Source organism: Acinonyx jubatus, chromosome C1, assembly GCF_027475565.1.
Source record: "Acinonyx jubatus isolate Ajub_Pintada_27869175 chromosome C1, VMU_Ajub_asm_v1.0, whole genome shotgun sequence".
Taxonomy (NCBI): domain Eukaryota; kingdom Metazoa; phylum Chordata; class Mammalia; order Carnivora; family Felidae; genus Acinonyx; species Acinonyx jubatus.
This window is the reverse complement of record NC_069381.1, coordinates 206,582,956-206,603,914: the sequence shown is the minus strand read 5'-3', so window position 1 is coordinate 206,603,914 and position 20,959 is coordinate 206,582,956. Positions and strand designations below refer to the sequence as shown.

The following is a 20,959-nucleotide window of genomic DNA, read 5'->3' as shown; positions in this document are numbered from 1 at the left end:
TCACTGATTTCTGTGGCCTGAGATCGAGCATCTGAGCATGGGAGACTATCACCCACAATCCCACAGTGAGCAAGAGAGAGAAGAACCATTGGCTCAGCTGGGATCATGTGATGCTCGGTGTCACTTACCACTGGTATTACAAGACATCGCTCGTTTATCAAGTTAAAATTTGTTCGAGATGTTTGCTCATCTTGTGGAACACTCGCAGAACAAGTTATTCGCAATCCAAGGTTTTATTGTATTTGATCTATCCCACAAACATTTATTAGGTACCTACAGGAACGTAACAGTGAACAAGTTTAAACAGAGTCCCCATTCTTATTCAGCATAGAGTTTCATGGGGGAAGAGAAACATTCCCACTAAAGGGTCATCCATATAAATGGAGGCAGGCGCTCTGAGTAAAGGAAACACAATTCTAGGGACTTGGGCTGGGGCTCTGGAGATGGCTTTCTCGAGGAAGTGAGACTTGCTGAGCACTGTACAGAATGAGGCCTCGGTGGGCACGGAAGAGAAGGAACCGCATATGCGAGGCACTGAATGGCCGGTGGGGCTGAAAGGGAGATTGTGAGGAAGAGAGGTGGGAGCTCAGGCCAGGGGACACGTTTTCCCAGATGGCCAAGCCTTCTTCCTTGTTTGCGCTCCCCGTCCACTGTCTGCCGAGAAAGTTCAGGATTACAGGCTTTTTCCTTCTCCTTTAGTTTTGTCTTGATCGTGAAACCATTTTCCTTAGTCCTTTTGATAGACTGTTGTGTTTCCTTCAGACGGAGGCAGCTCTTCTCAGCTTTACAGAAAAAAGTGAGAAACTCGCCTGGATTCTAAGACCGAATTGGCCCTGAATTTTGCTGAAGTGAATCTCTGAGTTCAGCCCCTCAGACCTGCATTGTCTTGATATTGCTCTGTTCCAGGCCCCTATTTTTATGTTCTTTGTAGGACCAATTGGATTCCCGGGACTGCAGGGGCCACCTGGACTTCCGGGATCTCCTGGGGAGAAGGGTTTACCTGGCTTTCCAGGCAGGCAAGGGCCCCCTGGGCCTCCAGGTAAGCTCCTAGTGCCTAATTATCTCACCCACCAAGCCTACATGCAGCCTTTTTAAAAGTATTAATTGTGATGGTCCACTTTCAGAAAGTAATTATTCTGAAATTGCCTACAGTTTCTTCTGAGTTAGTCTGTTTCCGATATAAAGATTATATTTATTTCAGGCCTCACTACAGAGTCTTATGCTTGGTAAACTAATGTTTATCATTAGAATAAGTTTGCAAGTTAGGAGTTGATTTTACGTGCAGCATCTTTAAGGTACCTAAATCCGTGTTCCCTCACACAAGAGGCAAAGACTGATTTGATTATTGTATGTGAGGACTGTCTATTCATTTCTGTCCCCAAATTCCCATTGATTTTCTTAGATGCTTTATTTAACTTTTTCTGTAAAGTATACTAGTTCCTGTGAAGGTGAAAAGGCTACTCAGTTTAAGCTCAGTAGCCCACACGTTTCCAACTTCGGGTCAAAACCAGCCAAGGAAGAGTTGGAAGGGCAAACAGACATGCATACTTGAGATTGGCAGAAGTAATATCTTTGGAGATCCTTAATCAATATGACGATAATGTGGTATCAGTTCAGAATAGTTTGCAGTGTCCTCAATTAGCACTGCAGTCCAAAGAATAAATATAAGCCGCACTGCTTTCTGATGGATCATAGAGCAACATGACTAGAGCTTGTACTTGGATTCCTCTCATGTTTCCTTTCTGTGCATAACCTGTAACACTGAGCTAAAGCACATAAATAATATGAAATTTTCAGAAGCCTGCCCGTGAACAGAATTCTGTATATGTTAGATTGGAGCATATTCGCCATATGAAATCAGCTCGAATTTTATATTGTGCAAGAGAGCTCTATTTCAGTTTTTTCTAGATACGAACATCCCATTATGAAATCAGAGCCGTTCTTGTCAGTAACATCGATGTAGACTTGTCATGTAAATAAGATGCTGTCATTCTGCTCATTACTGATGCCATCCTCAAATTATTATGTGTATCCTCGAATAACCTATTTCACTTTGGTCCTAATTCACACGTTTAAAATCTCTTTCCCCCACATGAAAATCATTACGTGGCGCTTGGATTTTTGGCTTTGGATCTCTCCAGGTGCCAGAGGTAAGCATTGCTATAAAATTAGTCATTTCCTCTAAATCTGGCTTCTGTTTATTTCTGCACTTGCCTTTTCTACTCTGTTTGTGAGTTAAACTTTGTTACATTTTTGTAGATGGGGTGCTGTAATTATATGAGGTTTCAGTGTGTTCGCTTCCTCATTACGGATACAGTAACCCTATATTAGAGCGTCCTAAAGCTGAGCCTCATTATAAGGTTGTCAAAGCAGGGAAGACGCTCAGCTTACAGAATTTCAACTCAGGCCCAGAGTGTGAGTGCTTTGTCTGTCAAGGGCTAGTACATACCAATGCAAGTTTCTTTATGAATTCTACCATATAAACACATAGAACATCCCTAAAATAAGTAGCAACAACAATATGAAAAGACGGATCCTTCATACCCAGTAAGGGGCTGTGGCAAGGTTTTCCCATAACATCGAGGTCCATTTTCAAGGAGCAAATTTCTTGGTGCGTTACAATAAAAATGCCATGATTCTTTTCAACTAAATGTTCACTTACCCCTCCAGAGGCAGAAGCAACATATTATTTCGTGTCTGGGGTTTTCAAACAGACTAAAAAGAGTTTCTCAAAAAAAGCAAAGAAACACAGTGAGTGCACGCATTTGCTCTTTTCCAGGCCTTTGTTATTAACCCCAATGAAAATTGGTCCGGAATGCGGGGTCCCTACACAAGAGATGCTCTGGCCCCTCCCACTCAGCTTCTGGTTTATTAAAAAGTAAAGAAAAGCAAAATCAGATTTTTTTTAAAAGGCTGCTATTTTAAATGTTTATATTTAAAAGTTTCACTTTTGGGGTGTCAGGGTCGTTCAGTCGGTTAAGCATCCGACTCTTGATTTCCACTCAGGTCATGATCTCCCTGTCCGTGGGTTTGAGCCCCACGTCAGGCTCTGCGCTGACAGTGTGGAGCCTACTTGGGATTCTCTACCCACCCCCTCTGCCCCTCCCCCCGCTTGTGTGCTCTCTCTCTCAAAATAAAATAAGTAAACTTAAAAAAATAAAATTCGTAATTTCATATTTAATGTTTCCACCTCCATCCATCCTTTTAGTGTCTCTCTGGGTCTGTATGTATAAACTGATTTGAAGATAACACCAGAATCCTAAATATGAAGCACGAGCCAAATACGTACCCCCTGTTCCCTTACTTCCTTCCTTCCTTCACTCCGTCAGAATTCGCAAGGTTATCCAGGGAAAATAGAAATTATTCATATACATCTCTCTCAAGTCACCCAGAATGGAAAAGCTATGTTTTACATTAAACTGTATGTACTGTAAATATACATGCAACTCAGTGTTGGTTGTGGTTTCATACAATATTTTAGGAGAGATTAAATTCCAAACAGCTTACAGGGTTCAAGTACATTTTGCACAGACATATTAACTAAAATGCAGCCTATGATGTCACTATGACCACATTTTCTACAGTTTTCTTGCTGCCTAATTACTGCTATTTTAAAAAAATGTTTATTTATATTTGAGAGACAGAGCATGAGCGGGGGAGGGGCAGAGAGCGAGGGAGACACAGAATCTGAAGCAGGCTCCAGGCTCTGAGCTGTCAGCACAGAGCCCGACGTGGGGCTCAAACCTATGAATTGGCCTAAGCCAACGTCAAATGCTTAACCGACTGAGCCACCCCGGCGCCCCTAGTCACTGATATTCTTAAATTTTTTTTGCACATTTGTATGAATTTTAAGAAACCCATAGCTGATGAGCAGTGTGTTTTCAAATACGGTGTATTTCAAATACGGTGCCTGAATGGCTCAGACAGTTAAGCGTCCAGCTTCGGCTCAAGTCATGATCTCATGGTTCGTGAGTTCAAGGAGCCTGCTTCAGATTCTGTGTCTCCCTCTCTCTCTCTGCCCCTCCCCACTCACACTCTGTCTCTCTGTCTCTCAAAAATAAACAAACATTGGCAAAATAAAAAAAAAATTAAAAGTAAAATATGTTGTATTTCTTGGAATTTATCACGCTAATGTGAAGAGTTCTGTAGGCAGTATGGTGTTGTGGTTAAGAGCACAGTTTTGGAGCCAGGCCATCTTGGATTTTGATCTAAACTCTGCCATGTGTCAGCTGTGTGACCTTAGATATGTCACTTACATACCTGAACCTGGGTTTTCTCACCTGTAATGTTCTAGTAATAGCGGCACACACACACACGGGCTTGTTTGGAGCCTTTGATCACAAAGCAATTAGCACAGAGCCCGGTGCATGACAAGCTGTTCATATTAGCTGTTATTATTATTGGTTAGTGTTATGATTATTTCTTTCCCCTTGTGGATTATTTGTAGGGTGACTGAATGAAACTTTAGAAAAAAATATCTTGGGACACCCGGGTGGCTCAGTGGGTTAAGTGGCTGACTTTGGCTCAAGTCATGATCTCCTGGTTCGTAAGTTCGAGCACCACTTCGGATCCTCTGTCCCCCCCAACCTCTCTCTGCCCCTCTCCTGTTCGCTCTCTCCCTCTCAAAAATAAACTTTAATTTTTTTTAACGTTTATTTGTTTTCAACAGAGAGGGACAGAAAGCGAGTAGGGGACAGAGACAGAGAGGGAAGCACAGAATCCAAAGCAGACTCAAGGCTCTGAGCTGTCAGCACAGAGCCCTACGCGGCTCAAAACCCATGAGATCATGACCTTAGCTGAGGTCGGTCGCTTAACCCACTGAGCCACGCAGGTGCCCCTCAAAAATAAACTTAAAAAAAAAAGAAAAGAAAAGGGAAAAAAGAAAAAATATCTTAAAGATGTGAACATCACCAAGGAGGAAAAACATTCACGCCTTCAGAGCAGTGGTTCTCCAAGTGAGATCCCCAGATCAGCCCCAGTAGCCTCACCTGGGAACATGTTAGATGTGCAGATGTTGGGGTCTATTCCAGACCTACGTGCTCAGAAACCCTGGGCTCTGGCAAAGTGGCCAGATGATTCTGATGTGCAAACATCAGCACTGCAAGTCCTTAGCGCTAAACGGTGCTGAAGCCTCGGCCGGCATCGGAGTCATCTGGGGAGTTTAAAAAACTGCTGATGCCTAGCTCCCACCCCCAGAAATTCCCACTTGATAAGTCTAGGTGGGGTCCCAGCACTGGTACTTTTGAAAAGCTCCCAGGCTGGGTTTATTACGTGATCAAGCTTGAGGGCACTGCCCAGGCCACGTGCTCTACAGTTAAATCGGTGTTTCTGGAGTGGGACCCCAGCATCAGCAGATTCATGTATAGTTCCCTGGAAAATTGCAACCGACACGCACTCAAGGTTGAAAGTTGCTGCTGTGGTGCCCCTGGCGACCTTGAAATTCTGTCTGAGTCATGGACTATACGGAAGCCCGCGTGGCCGAAATGTACAACGAACGGATTAGAGACGCGTTCAGTTGAGCACAGGAACCCACGGTAGCTCTCCCACTGCTAAGTGTGGCTGCCATTTTGTAAAAAGTTGCCCAAAGATTAGAAATCCAGGGGATTTCCCAAACTGTTGCTGCCCCAATCAACTTTCTCCATTCCATACTTTTTTTTGCTTCCTCTGAGATGCCATTCATTCAGTCAGCCAGTCATTAGTTTATTTAACAGAATGCTCTGGAAATTCTTCACGCAGCCCACAGTGAACAGCAGTCCCGCCTTCACGGAGCCTATATTGGGTGGTTGAACATTCTTCGGTTCTTCAGTGTAGAGACCGAAGCCTGACTAACTTGAGAACACGGAAGGAGCTTGTGTGTAAGATTTGAGTCCGTCACACAAGTGGGGGTTCCCATTTCAGGTGAACCGGGGCCACCTGCAGACGTGGATTCCTGCCCCCGAATCCCCGGGCTTCCTGGGGTGCCAGGCCCAAGAGGACCAGAAGGAGGCATGGGCCCCCCCGGAATGAGAGGCCCCCCAGGAGCAGGTACGAGCCTCACGCTGACTGTTCATTATCTGCATCCTGTGCTGCTGGAATGAGAATTTAAGCGTCTTGCTGTATAGTTTTTAGCATGCAGCCTGAACAATTTGTGAGGAGGTAGCAAGGCAGTCCCCTTCCTCTTACGCATTTCTCTACATTTATCTGAAGCTTTGATCGTGTCCTAACTGGAGTGACACATGCCTCCTATTTTTCTGCTGAACTCCTACTTGAATCTTTCATGTTGCATACTTCGGCAGCTTTGGGGCACAAGGTTTTGAAGCTTCTTACACAACTGAGTAGATGCTCTATTAATCGTCATTACTACCTATTGACTTGATTTTGCATTACAAACACTTGAACTGGGGCTCAGTGGAAAGGAGGGAAGGAAAGGTATCGCTTGGAGAAGGGAGAGGGGAAAGGGAAAGGGTTGCTCTAAATTATGGCCATGACTGGAGTGTTCATTTAATTTTAACGTGACCATCGCTCAGTCATTCTCAGGGTAGTAGGATCCTTATGTAAGGACCTTTAAAAACCATCCCTTCAAAAAGTATCCTCCAAATGCGTTACTTTCTCTTCCCAGATCCCTACCACACTGGTAATTTATAAAGAGATTAGGGAGTCCGGGATGGTCCTCTAGTGGTCACCGATCTCTTCAGACCAATCGGCAGTGCCCATGATTCTAGACCGCCTGTGTGCAAATTACCCTAGGAGACATGAGGCCATTTTCTTTTCTGTTTTCCCACCTGTTCTCCCAGGTGTGGCTTTGGCTCTCTTGGGTTCAGGTCCAAACGAATTGGAAGTAGAACTTGAATTTTGCACCCCCTGGTGTGTGTGTGTGTGTGTGTGTGTGTGTGTGTCCCCAAAGCCAAACAGCTAAGGGCTGGAGTCTGAATAGTTCTTGGGTAGTGTCCGGAACAGCCCTGGAGCCTCCCTCATGTTAGTATGGGGGTTTTCATGTTTGTATTTGCTGCATTGCATCTATGCAATTGCGTGTTAATTGCGCGTCCATTGGAGCAACTTCCGTTAACAGCGCACGAGCACTAGGAAGTGAGCGTAGTCCTTAGGCACTCACTACATGGGTAGATCTTGCAGTCAGTCAGAACAACTCATCAGTCAACCTACTTTTAAAACCAACCGCCTTGTTGTATATGTTGTTGTGCAATATTGATGGCTGGGATACTTCTCCCCCTGCCCACCACACACACACCTCTGTAAAAAAAATCAACTCTCCAGTAGAATATATGGCCGGTAATGGAGTTCTGCAAATATATTTCAGGAAACACTTCCAGATCCCCCACACTGTTTAGAAAGTGTGGTCCTGGGTATCGTGGGCAGTACGGATGTAGGTATGATGCGTTTTTCTCCCACCAGTGCCTCACAATCTCAAGGTAGGAATAGTTGGCAGAACAGGAGTAACTCTTAAATAATGGGAGACGATCATTTGTGCTTTGAAGGAGATTCTGGCAAAGGCGTGAAGACAATGGGACAGGGAGAGGTGAACTTTATCGTGGAAGCCTGCAGGGCTTCTGAGACTCAGGCAAGGGCTAGCCTGTGAGCGGAGCCTTTACGGAAAGATTGGGCTTTGAGGAACCAGAATTGTCCAGCAGGGAGATGACAGGGGCACAGCAGGGGTTGGTTTACCTTGAGAGCCTGATGACTAAGTCAGCCACATCCTTGCTGCTTTAAGTGTGGTCCGAGGACCAGTAGCCACTCAGGCCACAGACCTACCAAGTTAGAATCTGCATGTTAACAAGATCCCCAGAATATCTGTGGATCCCTTCAAGTTTGAGCAACCCTAACCATGTTAGATGAGTGCTGTCCTTAAAAGAGTCAGCTAAGAGTCACACAATCCCTAGTGACTCAATCCTAGCTGTAGATCAAAGTCATCTGGAGGGGCAGGAAACAACCGTGAGGCCTGGGCCCCCTCCCAAGACCAAGGGAATGCAGAGGGAGGCAGGGCCCAAGTACCAGTGTTTGGAAAAAGCTCCCACGATGACTCTAGTGGACAGCCAGGGTTGAGACCCAGTGCCTTACCCCAACACCAGTGGAGACAGGTTGGGTGGCTGGGCTCACCCATTGTGGTAGCTTGGGCAAAGAACCGAAGAAAGTTATTGAGAAGAAAAAAATCAAATGGGCAAATAGTAATCTTGGGCACATACAAGATTCTCTCTCCATAGACTGTGAGCTTCTGAAAGAAGGCCGACAGTCTACATGGGCCCAGGTGTGATCACCTGTCATCTCTTGTTCTGGCTGACTTGGGGTCAGATGGGCTCATCGGGTTGCAGGTGGCCTCAGAAGGGTCTACTCTGGCTTTCTGTGCCTTCTCCTTATTGATGTCACTGACCCTGCTCGCTGGCAGTGGGGACACCTGAGGCCACCGTTGTATCACAAAATGTGACTGTTATGTTAAAAAAAAAAAATGCCCAGCCCTTCCCCCAAAGCACTTCCCATTCTCCATGGTTTCAGAGCAGGGCTGTGCTGCTCCATGGCTCAGCTTCCCTGAGCTCCTTTCTACCCTACTGTGTCCCCACTCTCAAGCCAGTGTCCCCTTCTGGGTCCCTCTTCTCTGACATGGGCCTCCAGATCCTGTTATAAAGGACCCCTCTTTGCCTACCGTATAGTCTTTGCCCCCTAGCTCTCCCTGCTGGCCACCTGGATACATGGCTACACTGTCCCATTACTAAAACGTGACTAGTCTCTTCTGAGGGTCTAAAGCACCCTAACCCTGTCTGACTTGGGTCATGTGCAGGACATGTTGATCATCGCCTGTCTATTTTCTGAAGGCATTTCTTTCAGCACGGTGTTGGGGGCTGTCTACACCGCCACCTCTCTACTTTCTGAAGGCATTTCTTTTAGCACAGTGTTGGGGGCTGTCTACGCCACCCCCAGGGTTTGTTGTGAAGGCTCAGCTGAGACCAGGAAGCACCATGTCCACTTAAAATGGCATCGTTGGTTTCCTCTTGTTTTTCCTTCCAAACCTCTTCATTGCCGAGCTGGTTCTGTAACCAGGTGCCACAGCCAAGATCTATACAGAAGCAAACAAAGTTCTGGCTCTTTCCTGCCCAGTATGAGTAGGTAACAGCCACACTAAATATAATTAATGTCTGCTAAGAGTCCTCCACCATGGAAGGCCTAATGTTTTTCTGCTCACATGTCTCTTTGATCTACAACCTTTCCTTCCCGGTGGAGGGGGGATGGGGAGAGGCTCAAAGGCTGGAGCTTCCTGGGATGAACACAGAGGTGGTTTCCAGATCGGTTTGAACTCTTACTGCCTAATGGACACATCCCCACATCCTGTTAGAGTGTGTTTAATCTTCAAGTCAACATGTGATGTGCTCAGAGGAGGTAATCCATCAAATACTGGAGAGCTTTTAGATGTACCTCTTGTTCTTAAAACAAGTTCCAGGTAGAGAACAAGTCCACACGGTGAAAGCTCTGGGCACTCAGCTCGGGTTAACACAAGCTTTCCTCCCCATCTCTGGAAAATTGCCTGATGATTTCTCCAAAGGGAGCAAAGAGCCTATATCATAACATCTGGTGGGGGGGACTCCTGTCCCCAAATCGACAGTGATCTCGCCGCATGTCCCTATTTCGGGAAGACACCTGCTGCCTTTTCAGTGATCAGCCCGTTTGCTGGCTTGTCAGCACCTGGGCAGCCCTTTCCAGCATACAGCGCAGTGGCCACACGTTGCGATCCTCTCCTCGGGTGGGAAAGATGAAGGAAAGCTCTGAGCTCACCATCAGGGCCCTGTGTTCCTTCCAAAGTAGCTGATGTTCTCTTTGAAGCGGGTGGAAAGGGATGTGCCAGCCAGCATGCAGCAGCCCCAGGCATAGAGAGGTTTCTGCCCCATTACTGGAAAGGAGAGGGCATCTCTCACCCAGATGGCGAGAGGGAGAGGGAGGGGCTTCCTTTTTCGCTTATGGAAAGACGACCACGTACCGCACGCAGTCCAGGAACCGTGTGACCAGCCAGGAGAATTTGTTTAATACCCGAGGAAGCAGAAAGTGAAATGCTAGTACCCCGGAGGCCAGGAATGCCGGGGGGCGGGGTACCCATAGGAGCTCTGCCACCATGGAGTGTGGGGGAGGGGCTGGCTGGCTGCAGGGACAGGAGGAGGACGTTTGTACGGGACACTCTGAGGCAGGCAAGGTCAGAACAGAATTTCAAAGGCAGTGAGGTCTGGAAGGGTATGCGTCTCAGTGCTAAGAGGGGGGCCTGTGTGAGACAGGAAATTGAGTGGGACGTCCCCCTGTTCACCCCAGTATGGCAGTCCCCTGCTCTCAACCCTCAGGTGGCTTCCCCACTCCCTTGAAGAACAAGTCCTAGAGTGAAAAAAGAGCGAAAGCTGCTTAAGTGAGCTCTCTCTGACTTAATGGTTGGTTTTAGGCTAATGTGTGGCAGAGAGAGTGAGAAAGGGAGAGAGGGAGAGAAAAGTATAGGTAGAGACCAGAACCCTTCGGAGGGCTGGTGATTCAGGGAATTCAGGATAATGGCAATAAACTCCTCCACAGGCAAGGACCATATTTGCTACCCACGAAAGGAGATTGTGGCTCATGAATTGATGCCTTGGCCAAAAGTAATGGCTTAAAAGAACGCCTCAAGTATCAGTGTAAATGCAGCCACGTCCTCCAGGGGGCGCAGCTGAGCCCCACAGCTGGTCGTGGGGGGCGGGGGGGGGGGGCGCTGACGGCTGTGCCTTGGCCCTCACTCAGCCTGCCTGTCTGAGTGAGGTTCCCCACCCCATATGATCAGCTGTGTCACCTTCCTGAGCCTCAGCCTCCCCACTGGGAGGCTGGTATATGAGATCTCACCTGGTCCTATGGCTGGTGAGAAGAGCGAATTGGTTAACCCACGTCAAGGGTGGTATCCTGCACCTTGTAAACCCTCAATTATTATTTTAAATAACTGCTGCTTTTATCTTGCTCCAAATTTAACTTGGCTCTCAGTTGAATCCTATTAAATTTTATTTATTCCTTTTTTATATTAAATATAAATTATTGTCCAATTGGTTTCCATACCATACCCAGTGCTCATCCCAACAGGTGCCCTCCTCAGTGCCCTTCACCCACTTTCCCCTCTCCCCCACCCTCCCATCAACCCTCAGTTCTCAGTATTTCCTCTCAGCTTTCTTAAAAAAATCATTATTAAGGATGATATTTAATTATGAAAGTCATATATGTTCAGTGTAAAAAAAAAAGTCAAATATACAAGAATATGAAGACACATGAAGACCTCTCTCTCAACATCTCTGGTCTGGGTTCCAATCCCAGCTCTACTGGCTTATTATGTAAGTTGCTTGACCTTTGAGAGCCTCATTTACCCCGCTGCCAAGTGGAGGTAACACTTCCCACCTTCATGTATCTGAGAAGACAGAATGAGCTAATGCAGAACCGTCCAAATGGGGAGCCCGGGGCCAGCACCTGGCCACCAGGCGTCACACTGTTTTCACCACGGCCATCGTGAACTCTTGCGCAGGGTGCAAAGGAGAGTCGGGGCCGGATGGCAGGAGGGGCGAGGATGGCCTCCCAGGGTCTCCTGGGCCTCCTGGAAGCAAAGGGGACACGGGAGAAGCGGGCTGTCCTGGAGCACCAGGTAAACATTTTCAGCTTCTCTTCTTTCCTTTGACCCCTAGACCTGAGGACTCTTGGCACAAGATCCATGGCTTCTCATGCGGCTTTCCAAACTGCTCTTATTAAAAGCATTTGCCTTAGATGTGGACTCACCAGGTATTGGGCGAGGCAGAAGCAGCAAGAGCAGAACAAGGATGTATCCCCCACTGAGGGTCTAACTGATCCTCAGCCATCATAAAGATGAGGCAAGGCGCTATCCCCCGTTTGGCATCTTCCCGAACCGCTGTACATGATCATAAAATAATACTCAGCTCTTCTAGCTGGTTGCTTTGCCAAGGCAAGCCTGGCATTGCATGTCAACACCACTGAGAGGCCGTGCTGCAGATGGGGGTGTTCTCACCCTCCACAACTGGCTGGATCACTTGGCCTCTGTTTTCTGAGTTCACTTCCTCTTACTGTACAAGTGTCGAAACGTTTATATAGACTAAGAGGCTCTTAAGACAAAAAATTGGGGAGTAGGCGTTGAGTGAGGGGAGAGAGAAGACATTACAGAATAGCCATTTGAAATATAACGCGCCAGGCGATAGGTTGGGCACTGGGGACCCAAAGACTCCCAGTAAGTCTCATCTTCGAGGGGACCTACCAGGTCGGTAATGAGAAGGGGTGAAGGGGGCCAGTGAAGTCTGTAACGAAATGGAGCCTGCAGTCAGCTTCAGCCAATTGCTGCAGGTGGGGGAGAGGGCTCAGTGGTGCCCACGCTGTGCTCTCCAAGTCCAAGGTCCCCATCCGGACAGTCTTGACAGGTCAAACGCAACACGTGGGCAGGCCTAATTCGGTCCACAAGTCCTCTGGTTTCCAGGATGAATGAGGAGAGCCCGCCAGTCTTCCAGAAAGAGTTTTTAAAAAAATAAACAACGTTTAATTTCACCTTTGCTCTTGGCAATTAGAAGTAGCCATTGGCCTCCTTCAGTGGGTCGGCCCCTTAGAGATGCCAAAGGAGACAGACCCTGCTTCCCGTCTGCCAGCAAGAATGCCACCACCAGGCCTGCCTTCCTCCTCCCTCCCTCATAAAAGAAGGTCCAGGTTGTGCATGTGGGTTCCAACCCCTTGCCTTTCCTCCATATGCCAGAGCCATGAGAGGGTCCGGGAGGTGTAAGGAAGGCCAGCTTTGAGAATTACCTTTTCCGATGAGCAGGTTCCTAATTCAGTCTGAGAAGGTCACACGTATCTAGTTCTAGGCTCCTAGTTCAGTCTGGGAGGTCACACGGGGGGAGACGCCACCCCATCTTTGTCTTCTCAGCATTTCACCTTTCACTGTTTGTCATTTCTCTTGTTCAAGTAGAATGTAAGCTCTGGGAGGGCAGGGATTTTTGTCTGCTTGCTGTTTTTCTGCTAACTTGGTCCGACCACCTGGAAGATGCTTGGGATAAATACTTGCTGACTGGGTCGTTTTGTATATATTGGGGTTGTGTCGGGCACCTTCCTGGGCATGGGCCACGGCGGGCTTCTCCCCTAAACTGCCTTCATTTTCTCTTTATTCCTCCAGGCCCTCCTGGGCCCATTGGGGATCCCGGGCCCAAAGGGTTTGGGCCTGGATACCTCAGTGGCTTCCTCCTGGTTCTCCACAGTCAGACAGATGGAGAACCCACCTGCCCAGCGGGCATGCCCAGGCTGTGGACGGGCTACAGTCTGTTGTACCTGGAAGGACAGGAGAAGGCTCACAACCAAGACTTGGGTATGTGTGTAGCACACGGTCACCCACGTCCATCGCTTAGGGGGACAACATTTGGGGCAATTTTACAGATTCATCAACATCCTAAGTGACGGCTCATCTCCCGTGGGATTTTTTTCTTTTTAAACTACCATGCTAATTCTCAGCGGATTTTATTAAACGTGTGTGAGTCCTAAGGGGGGGGGGGGGGGGAAGAAGCTCTCTCCGGTGAGAGCTTATCATCTGGCTACTTAACTCATTTTTTTAAAAATAATTATTCCTAAGAATATTTTAGTGTAAGAGTAAGTTCAACTTGACTCATATGTAAAATGTGGTTTTTATTTCCAAAGGTAAGTTATTTAATCAGGACGCGGTCAGTTGCTGTGTTTACCTGTGAGATGGTGCATTGACAGCAGCTGGGTGCTTATATGATGTGGCATCAGCCGCTACCAGTCCCCCACCCGCCTCAAGTTGGTTTTTAAGTGATAGAACTTTATTTGGGGAGTCATCGCTTGGTGCTACTTGTCCATTTTCTTTTTTTCTTTTTTTCTTTTTTAAATGTTTATGTATTTTTGAGAGAGAGACACTGAGTGCGAGTGGGGGAGGGGCAGAGAGCGAGGGAGACACAGAATCCGAAACAGGTTCCAGGCGCTGAGCTGTCAGCACAGAGCCTGACGCGGGGCTCGAACCCACAAACCATGAGATCATGACCTGAGAAGTCGGACGCTTACCCGGGTGCCCCTGCCCATTTCCAATAGTAGATCTGTAAGCTACAGGAACTGCTTTCAAGCAAGGAGTTTAAGTACCTTCCCAGATCATGCTGGTTGAGTGATGGGTGCAGGAATGATATAACAACAGGGACAGCTGCTGGAGAGGGGAGCCCTGTCACTGCCCCCCCGGGCTATGACCCCTGCTGTCAGCAAGGGCAGGCAAGGAGAGCAGGCTTAGCAATGGCAGCTACTTCCAGATCATTCTCCAATGGCCATGGCTTAGCCATGGCCATTCCCATTAGAGGGCCTGGTCGGGGAGGGGGAGAAAGAAGTAATGGGTAATATCTCGGCCTGTTTACTTCTCTCCCGCTTGCCCTTCGGCCATCAGCCTTCTTCCTGCCTGTTTTCTGTTCCACCAGCTTCCCCCCCGACCCTGGTCTAGCCAGAGTCTACTCACAAAGCTCTTCAAAGCCCTGGGATAAAATCTAAGCTCCCTACAAGATAGACAAAGCCCACAGCCTCTGGTCTGGCTTCTCTCTGGACACCCGGAGACAGACAGACACCCAGACGTCCTCTTCCCCCCTCACCAACGGAATTCCTTTCAGTTCTTTGGGCTCCACGCTTCCTCACCCCCGGCCCTGTCCACTGCTGTATCTTCTCCTTTGAATACTCACCATCTTCAGACCTGGCCAAGTCCTTTTCATACTTCGGGTCCTAGCAGAAAGGCATTCTTCCAGTTATCCTCGCCACAAGTCCCTGCACTCTGTGCTTCTCACTCGTAGTGCTGGCCATGCTCTATCTTCCTTGCCCAGCTGCTCAGCCATCAGCCCAGCCGGGGCATCTTTGTGGGGACAGAGATGTGGGGACCGCACCCCTCCAGCAGCTGGCCCATTGCTTGGCTCGTGAGTGACTGAGGAGTGAATGAGGGAGTGAGGGCTGGCCCCAGGACCAGGGAGGTGCCAGAAACCCACCACATCCGTGTAATAGAACACGCATCAGCAAATGGCACACGTGGGAGAGGTCACGGGCACACCGGGCCCGGCTGCTCACACACCACATTGCCTTGTCCTCCTTCCCAAGGTCTGCCGGGGTCTTGCCTTCCCATGTTTAGCACACTGCCCTTTGCCTACTGTAACATCCACCAAGTCTGCCACTACGCCCGGAGAAACGACCGATCGTACTGGCTGGCCAGCGCCGCGCCCCTGCCCATGATGCCGCTCTCGGAAGAAGAGATCCGCCCGTACATCAGCCGCTGTGCCGTGTGCGAGGCCCCGGCTCAGGTGGTGGCTCTGCACAGCCAGGACCAGTCCATCCCCCCGTGTCCACGGACCTGGAGGAGCCTCTGGATCGGGTACTCGTTCCTGATGGTGAGTCTCTCGCACGCCCGCCACCTTGCGGCACCCCTTGCCGGCCCCTTCCATCTGGACCGGGCAGTGGTTCCCTGGACTCTGTCGGGCAGACAGACAGCAACAGCACTTGTGGTCACGACGCCCGCCGCAAACCACAGCCGGTGGAGATGCGAAGTCATTCTTCATTTCTTATCGCCAAGTGTTTTATGATTTTGCTAGGGTTCGGTAGTTGGATTGGCTTCAGCCCTCCGAGGAGGGTGGATTCATTTTGTGTGCACGTCAACGCGTCCTCTACTTCTCCTTTCCCCAGTAGATCTTAGTGTGCTCTTCTTGGGACAATTTCGGGAAGAATGTAAAGTTAGGTACAGGCCTCCGTGTGTGGCCGGCCGGGTCTGGGGTGGTCTGCACGCGTCCGAGCCCTAACTCTGTCTTTGTTGTCCTGGTAGCACACAGGGGCTGGGGACCAAGGAGGAGGGCAGGCCCTCATGTCCCCGGGCAGCTGCCTGGAAGATTTTCGAGCAGCGCCGTTCCTCGAGTGCCAAGGCCGCCAGGGAACTTGCCACTTTTTTGCAAACGAGTATAGCTTCTGGCTGACAACAGTGAGGCCTGACCTGCAATTTTCCTCGGTGCCATCACCAGACACCTTCAAAGAAAGCCAGGCCCAGCGGCAGAGAATCAGCAGATGCCAGGTCTGCATGAAATACAGCTAGAGAACCCGTAACTCGCCGCCGTGTCGCCAAGAGAAACTTCCTCGTGGGCCGGGGGGGGGCCCAGGCTGTGCTAAGAGATGAATGGTGCTCATTTCAGACTCCAGCTTCAGCTGTTCCTTCTGTTTCGATGTGGTTATTCCCACCGTCCTGTCATTCTCTCCTCTGTTCGGGACAGATTAAGCAAACGCTACCCCTACGGACTTGTTCGGACCTACCAATCTAGATGACACCCGGATATTCTTGTGTGTTTGCGGATGACGGAAGAGCTGGCTTTGTTTAAAATTATGCTAATTCACAGGAAGGCAAAGAGATGATAAAAACCAGATTACAAATGACATTACTGAAAACTTCATTCACTGGTTAATAGCACCTCCAACAATTGAAGTCAATTACTCTATAATACAGTGGGCTTCGGGATGGATTTTGTAGGAAAAAAATAAATAGGCCAACAAATGAGACTAAAAAGCAGAGATTTCCAACATTTCAAAATGATTTCCTCTGTAATCTGTTTTCCCATGTGCTTTAAATAATTGTAAAACCGTGACCCAAGGAGATGTTTAAAAAAAAAAAAAATCCACACAGCCAGCGTTAACAGTTCGTTTCAAAGCAGAATGAATCATTACGCCAGGAAGGACCACAGTTGCTGTATTCCGGAGATGCTACATTAGCATAAACACATCACAGAGGAACATAAAACATGTTCTCCTCTGCATTTTTCGGAGAATGGAAATGCCTACTTCGGCAGCCCTTTTGAAAAGTAGCATTTATGGGAAAAAGATATATTCAATAAGGGACGAGGAGCCTAAAAGCTATTAATGAATATTAAGGCAGTGATTCACAAAAATGGACTCCCCATTGCCGTGAACTTCCAACAGAGGGCATTTTCCCCAGTCGGGGTCCGGCTTGTCTTTGGCGTGTGCGCACTAATGGGACCGAAGCCACATGGGGCTCACTCAGGCACACGCAGCTCACACAAAGCATCCTGCTCTCTCCCCAGGAGCACCTGCGGAGCCCGCGATGGACGCTTTTCCTCCCAAACATAATGGCATTTCACACGGGGAAGTGACAGAGCCCCCATTATGCACTTGGGAGAAAATGAAGGGCCGGGTTAATTAAACTTAGGTGAGAAGATTCATTGAAGTCACAGGTCGCCCCGCCAGGAAGACATGGAAAGAAACGAAAAGCAACCTACAATTGGCGTTTCACGTTCCCGTTGTTGGTGTTTGCAGAAGCACCCTGTTTTTCCAGTTTTGAAAACATTCTTCTATCTTATGTCAGTATTATATACCAACGCAGCAGTTTGACATTTGACATTAATGCTTTCTGTAAAAGTTTAGCAGATATGTCCGTTTTTAACGAGTAGTTTTCTGAATAGCAAGGGATACATTTCCTATTCTGTAGGGATTCAGTGGTCCAATCCGAAAAATCAAAAAGCTTGTGGGAAATAAATGATAGGAAATCTGCCTTCCTCATTTAAAAACATGTCATGTGAGAAAAGAAACTGAAGAAATTTCTCATGAGAAAGGGATGCTCATTTTCGTGCTTAGTTTCAACGCACTTAAAATAATTGAGAGAAGAAAAACTCAATTAAGATTTTGTTTAGAAGAGATGTTTTCCTTGCCAAACATTGATTAGCAATGAGCTCGTATATGTAGAACATATTTCAAATGAGTCTTGCCACGGGCTACTCCCAGGATGGCGATTTATTTTAATAGTTTCCGGTAGAAAGGAAAAAAAAAAGTTTTGTCCCATTTATTGATTGTTTTTAATCATGCTACGGCGTGTTCAATATTTTTTGAGCATCTGAAATGTAAGGCAATTTCAACCTTTTCAACCTCATTGATAATTACCCTTTCCCGTTTCCAAAGTTTTATTATATGTCCCCAAACATCAGGGCTTCTAAAATTTCATCTTCTACTTCATGCATTTGGTCTGAAAACATTTTCTGGGAACAGATAAGGGTATAAGAATGTAAGAAACGTACCTTGCTTGCTGAAGTATTTTAAACATGTTAGGATATTATCTTAATAAGCTGGCCAAGTAAATCTTTAAAAAACAGGCTGAATTCAGTGGGCAATTTACTTGCACTGTGAGCCTGGGATTGTGTTTGAGACTTATTCACAATACCGATATTGCAAGGGCCCCTTTCTAAATGCATCCCATTTCTGCCTTCCAATTTTGAAAAGTTATTTTAACTGGTCTGAAGGGCAAAACGATGGAAAAAATAACTCCTTGGATTAGAAGACTGTGCTTTTTTCACCTGGTTATATATCAGTGTACTTTGAAATATCCTTTCTCTGTGAAGGATGAACAAAGCTTTATGGTGGTCCTAATCCATGACTGGTGATTATCCTTATCAACATTTCCTTCCCAGGAGCCTCCCTCCCCCCACCTGGGTTGGCATGCATCTAGATGGTCCAATGGGAATGGCTCTGGGTCACGCAGAGGAGGACGGGATGTTTCCTTCTGGGTTCTTATTCTCAGTGAATGGAGCCCCATCCACGCGGGTGTCCAGGGACCCAGGCCTCCATGCCATTGAGCGGTGGCTCATCCCTTCTCCACCCATATTGCCCAGACCTAAACTCGGTCACTACTTCCTGTGTGGATCGCTACCTTCCCCTCCAGCCTCAGGGTGCCTTAACACAGCCATTGTCCTCCACCCCTGCTTTTGATGGTAAACGTGTCGCAACTGATGCCACTGCTGTCAAATTCCAGTCCTTTCTCGAGATGCAGACTTGATTTTGTTGTTCTTTGGCTCAAAACTCATTCAATGACTCCCGTGCCTCTGAAATTCAAATGCCTTCCGATGGGGTGAAAGGCCTCAGGAGCTGCCCGCGGCTCACCTGGACCCTAATCACAGAGGCGTGTGCCTAGCTCTGTAACCTTGCTCCTGCTCTTTCTCCCAGTGGCATCCCCACGCAGGTGAGTTTACCTGGCACACAACTGCTTCCTTAAAGACTGAATTAGCTGGAGGGGAGGGGCGTGTGTGCATTTCCCCAGGGAGACTTGGGCTCCCTTCCGCTGCTCCCGGTACAACGAATGGGCCTGGCCACTCTCATGTTCCCTCCTCGCTCCCGTAAGGTCTCCTCACTCTTCCTCCATGCTCTTGCTAAAGTGCAAGCCCCTCGAGGGCAGGACCATGCTTTCCTCAACTTTGCCCGGTGCCTATACACAGCAGGGTACGCTACTGATCATTCTGTTTTCAGCGACAGTTCAGTATCATTTGGTGTTAGATCCACGCGCATAGACTTCTCCTGGACAAAATGGTGACAAGCATAAGCCATGTCTTATTTCAGAAAATTTGAATTTGGCAGCATATCTGCACACCCACAATCTCCTCTTCACAGTTAGTGACAGAAAAGCCAACTGATAACCTTTGACCACTATCCCCTCCTGAAATACAGCTCACGTTTCCAAACTGAAATGGCAGGAATGGCAAGATTCGTGGGATTCGGCCGAGAGAAGGCTCTTCATTGAAATGCGACAAGACTTAACTCGTGCTGTAAACTGTATTCCCTCATCATACAAGACCTTCCTAGTACAAGATCACATCTGTGAAGTTTGGGTACATGTTTTTGGTGCTTAGGAAAATAGTCAATGGAGTGGTCCACTAAAACTGGATTTTATCAGATTTTATTTTGAGCCTCTTATGGATTGTAATAGAGCAAACCATTCTGTGTGTTCCAGGAAATTACATTAGATTTGTGTTTCTGTCAGCTCACCGAATGACTCTGATAATTTTTACTTTTATTTGGGCTGGCTGCAAGAATAGGGGGAAAATGTGGACTTGGGAGTTGGTTTGAATCTGACTCTGTCACTTTCCCACTGTGTCACCCTGGGCGAGTTACACCTACTCTCTGTGCCCCATTTTCCTCATTTATAAAATGGGACATAACGCCTATTCTTGCATTGGAAATGAAGTTCGAGTATATGTCTAGTGCATAGCAATCATTGTGCATTTATTCTGGTCACATCTACTTAACACAATTTAATACAAAAAAACCACAACATTTTTTGGGTTTTTTTTCCATAGAATTATATTATGATTTTTACAGGGTACATTAATTACTGATTAGAATTACTTGTATCTGACCAATTCTTTGTGTCTTTGGGAATGTTATTTCAGTTCTCAAAGTTACTGTCCCCCCACCCCCACCCCACACAGACACACTCAAAACCACAATTTCCTACAGGGACATTATCAGGAAGTTCTGCAGGGAACAAAACAATTGACATTAAAAATCAGTACTCTGCAATTGTCACTGTTATTATCTGCCAAAGACTCTGCATAATGCGTTTTAAACCACGAAGGCTGGCTGCCACATCCACGTGAAATGCTTGAATTTTATGGTGCTTAAATATTTAATGATTCATAGGACAAAATGTGAGATGTGTCCAATAAATTGCATCCCTTTCTCTAACCTACGGTTGTAAAGTTAAAGACTTGCAACACGGAACATTTGCAAGGTGCCTGGTCTGCTACTGACTCCTGAATCTTTGTTGTATTACCAGTCATAATATTGTGCATTATATATAAAATTCTGTGATGACCTCCAAACACAGCTGTGTCTTATCCGGGTGAATTTATTCTCTTTCAAGTCAAAGTAAGTTGGGTTTTTTGTTTTGTTTTGTTTTGTTTTTTTTTTGATGCACCTCGCTGCTACTGTGACCCGCTCTGGAGCTAGCTTAGTGGGGAGAACGGGTTGCATGGTCGAGGCGCGGACTGTAGGTGGGAAGAACATGGGCAGAGTGTGGAAGGTGCCCCCTTTGAGGGAAAGGGTGGGATTCTGAGGCTTGGGGAAGCACTGCCTGCATCCGGTGATGGGGTAGGTGATGGAGTTGGATGGAGCCGGGCCAGGAGTTGCGGGGGCAGTAGGCATGGGGCTCAGA

At 47.4% G+C, this 20,959-nt stretch overlaps 1 protein-coding gene across 12 annotated transcripts in view; it reads left to right on the top strand.

Annotated features, from left to right (window-relative positions):
- Positions 1 to 20,252, top strand: part of COL4A4 (collagen type IV alpha 4 chain) — a 130,148-nt gene extending 109,896 nt beyond the window's left edge. For 6 of the 12 annotated variants that reach the window (XM_027048808.2, XM_027048814.2, XM_053215885.1 and 3 more), the window contains 7 exons: positions 932 to 1,039; positions 2,142 to 2,150; positions 5,899 to 6,024; positions 11,495 to 11,611; positions 13,136 to 13,324; positions 15,091 to 15,377; positions 15,806 to 20,252. In XM_027048808.2, the coding sequence (XP_026904609.2) occupies positions 932 to 1,039; positions 2,142 to 2,150; positions 5,899 to 6,024; positions 11,495 to 11,611; positions 13,136 to 13,324; positions 15,091 to 15,377; positions 15,806 to 16,069 (1,100 nt within the window). In that variant the 3' untranslated portion in view covers positions 16,070 to 20,252. Of the gene's footprint in view, positions 1 to 931; positions 1,055 to 2,141; positions 2,151 to 5,898; positions 6,025 to 11,494; positions 11,612 to 13,135; positions 13,325 to 15,090; positions 15,378 to 15,805 lie in introns of those variants that run through there. The other 6 variants (XM_053215884.1, XM_053215886.1, XM_053215883.1 and 3 more) reach the window with 6 other exon arrangements.
- Positions 20,253 to 20,959: the final 707 nt, after the last annotated feature.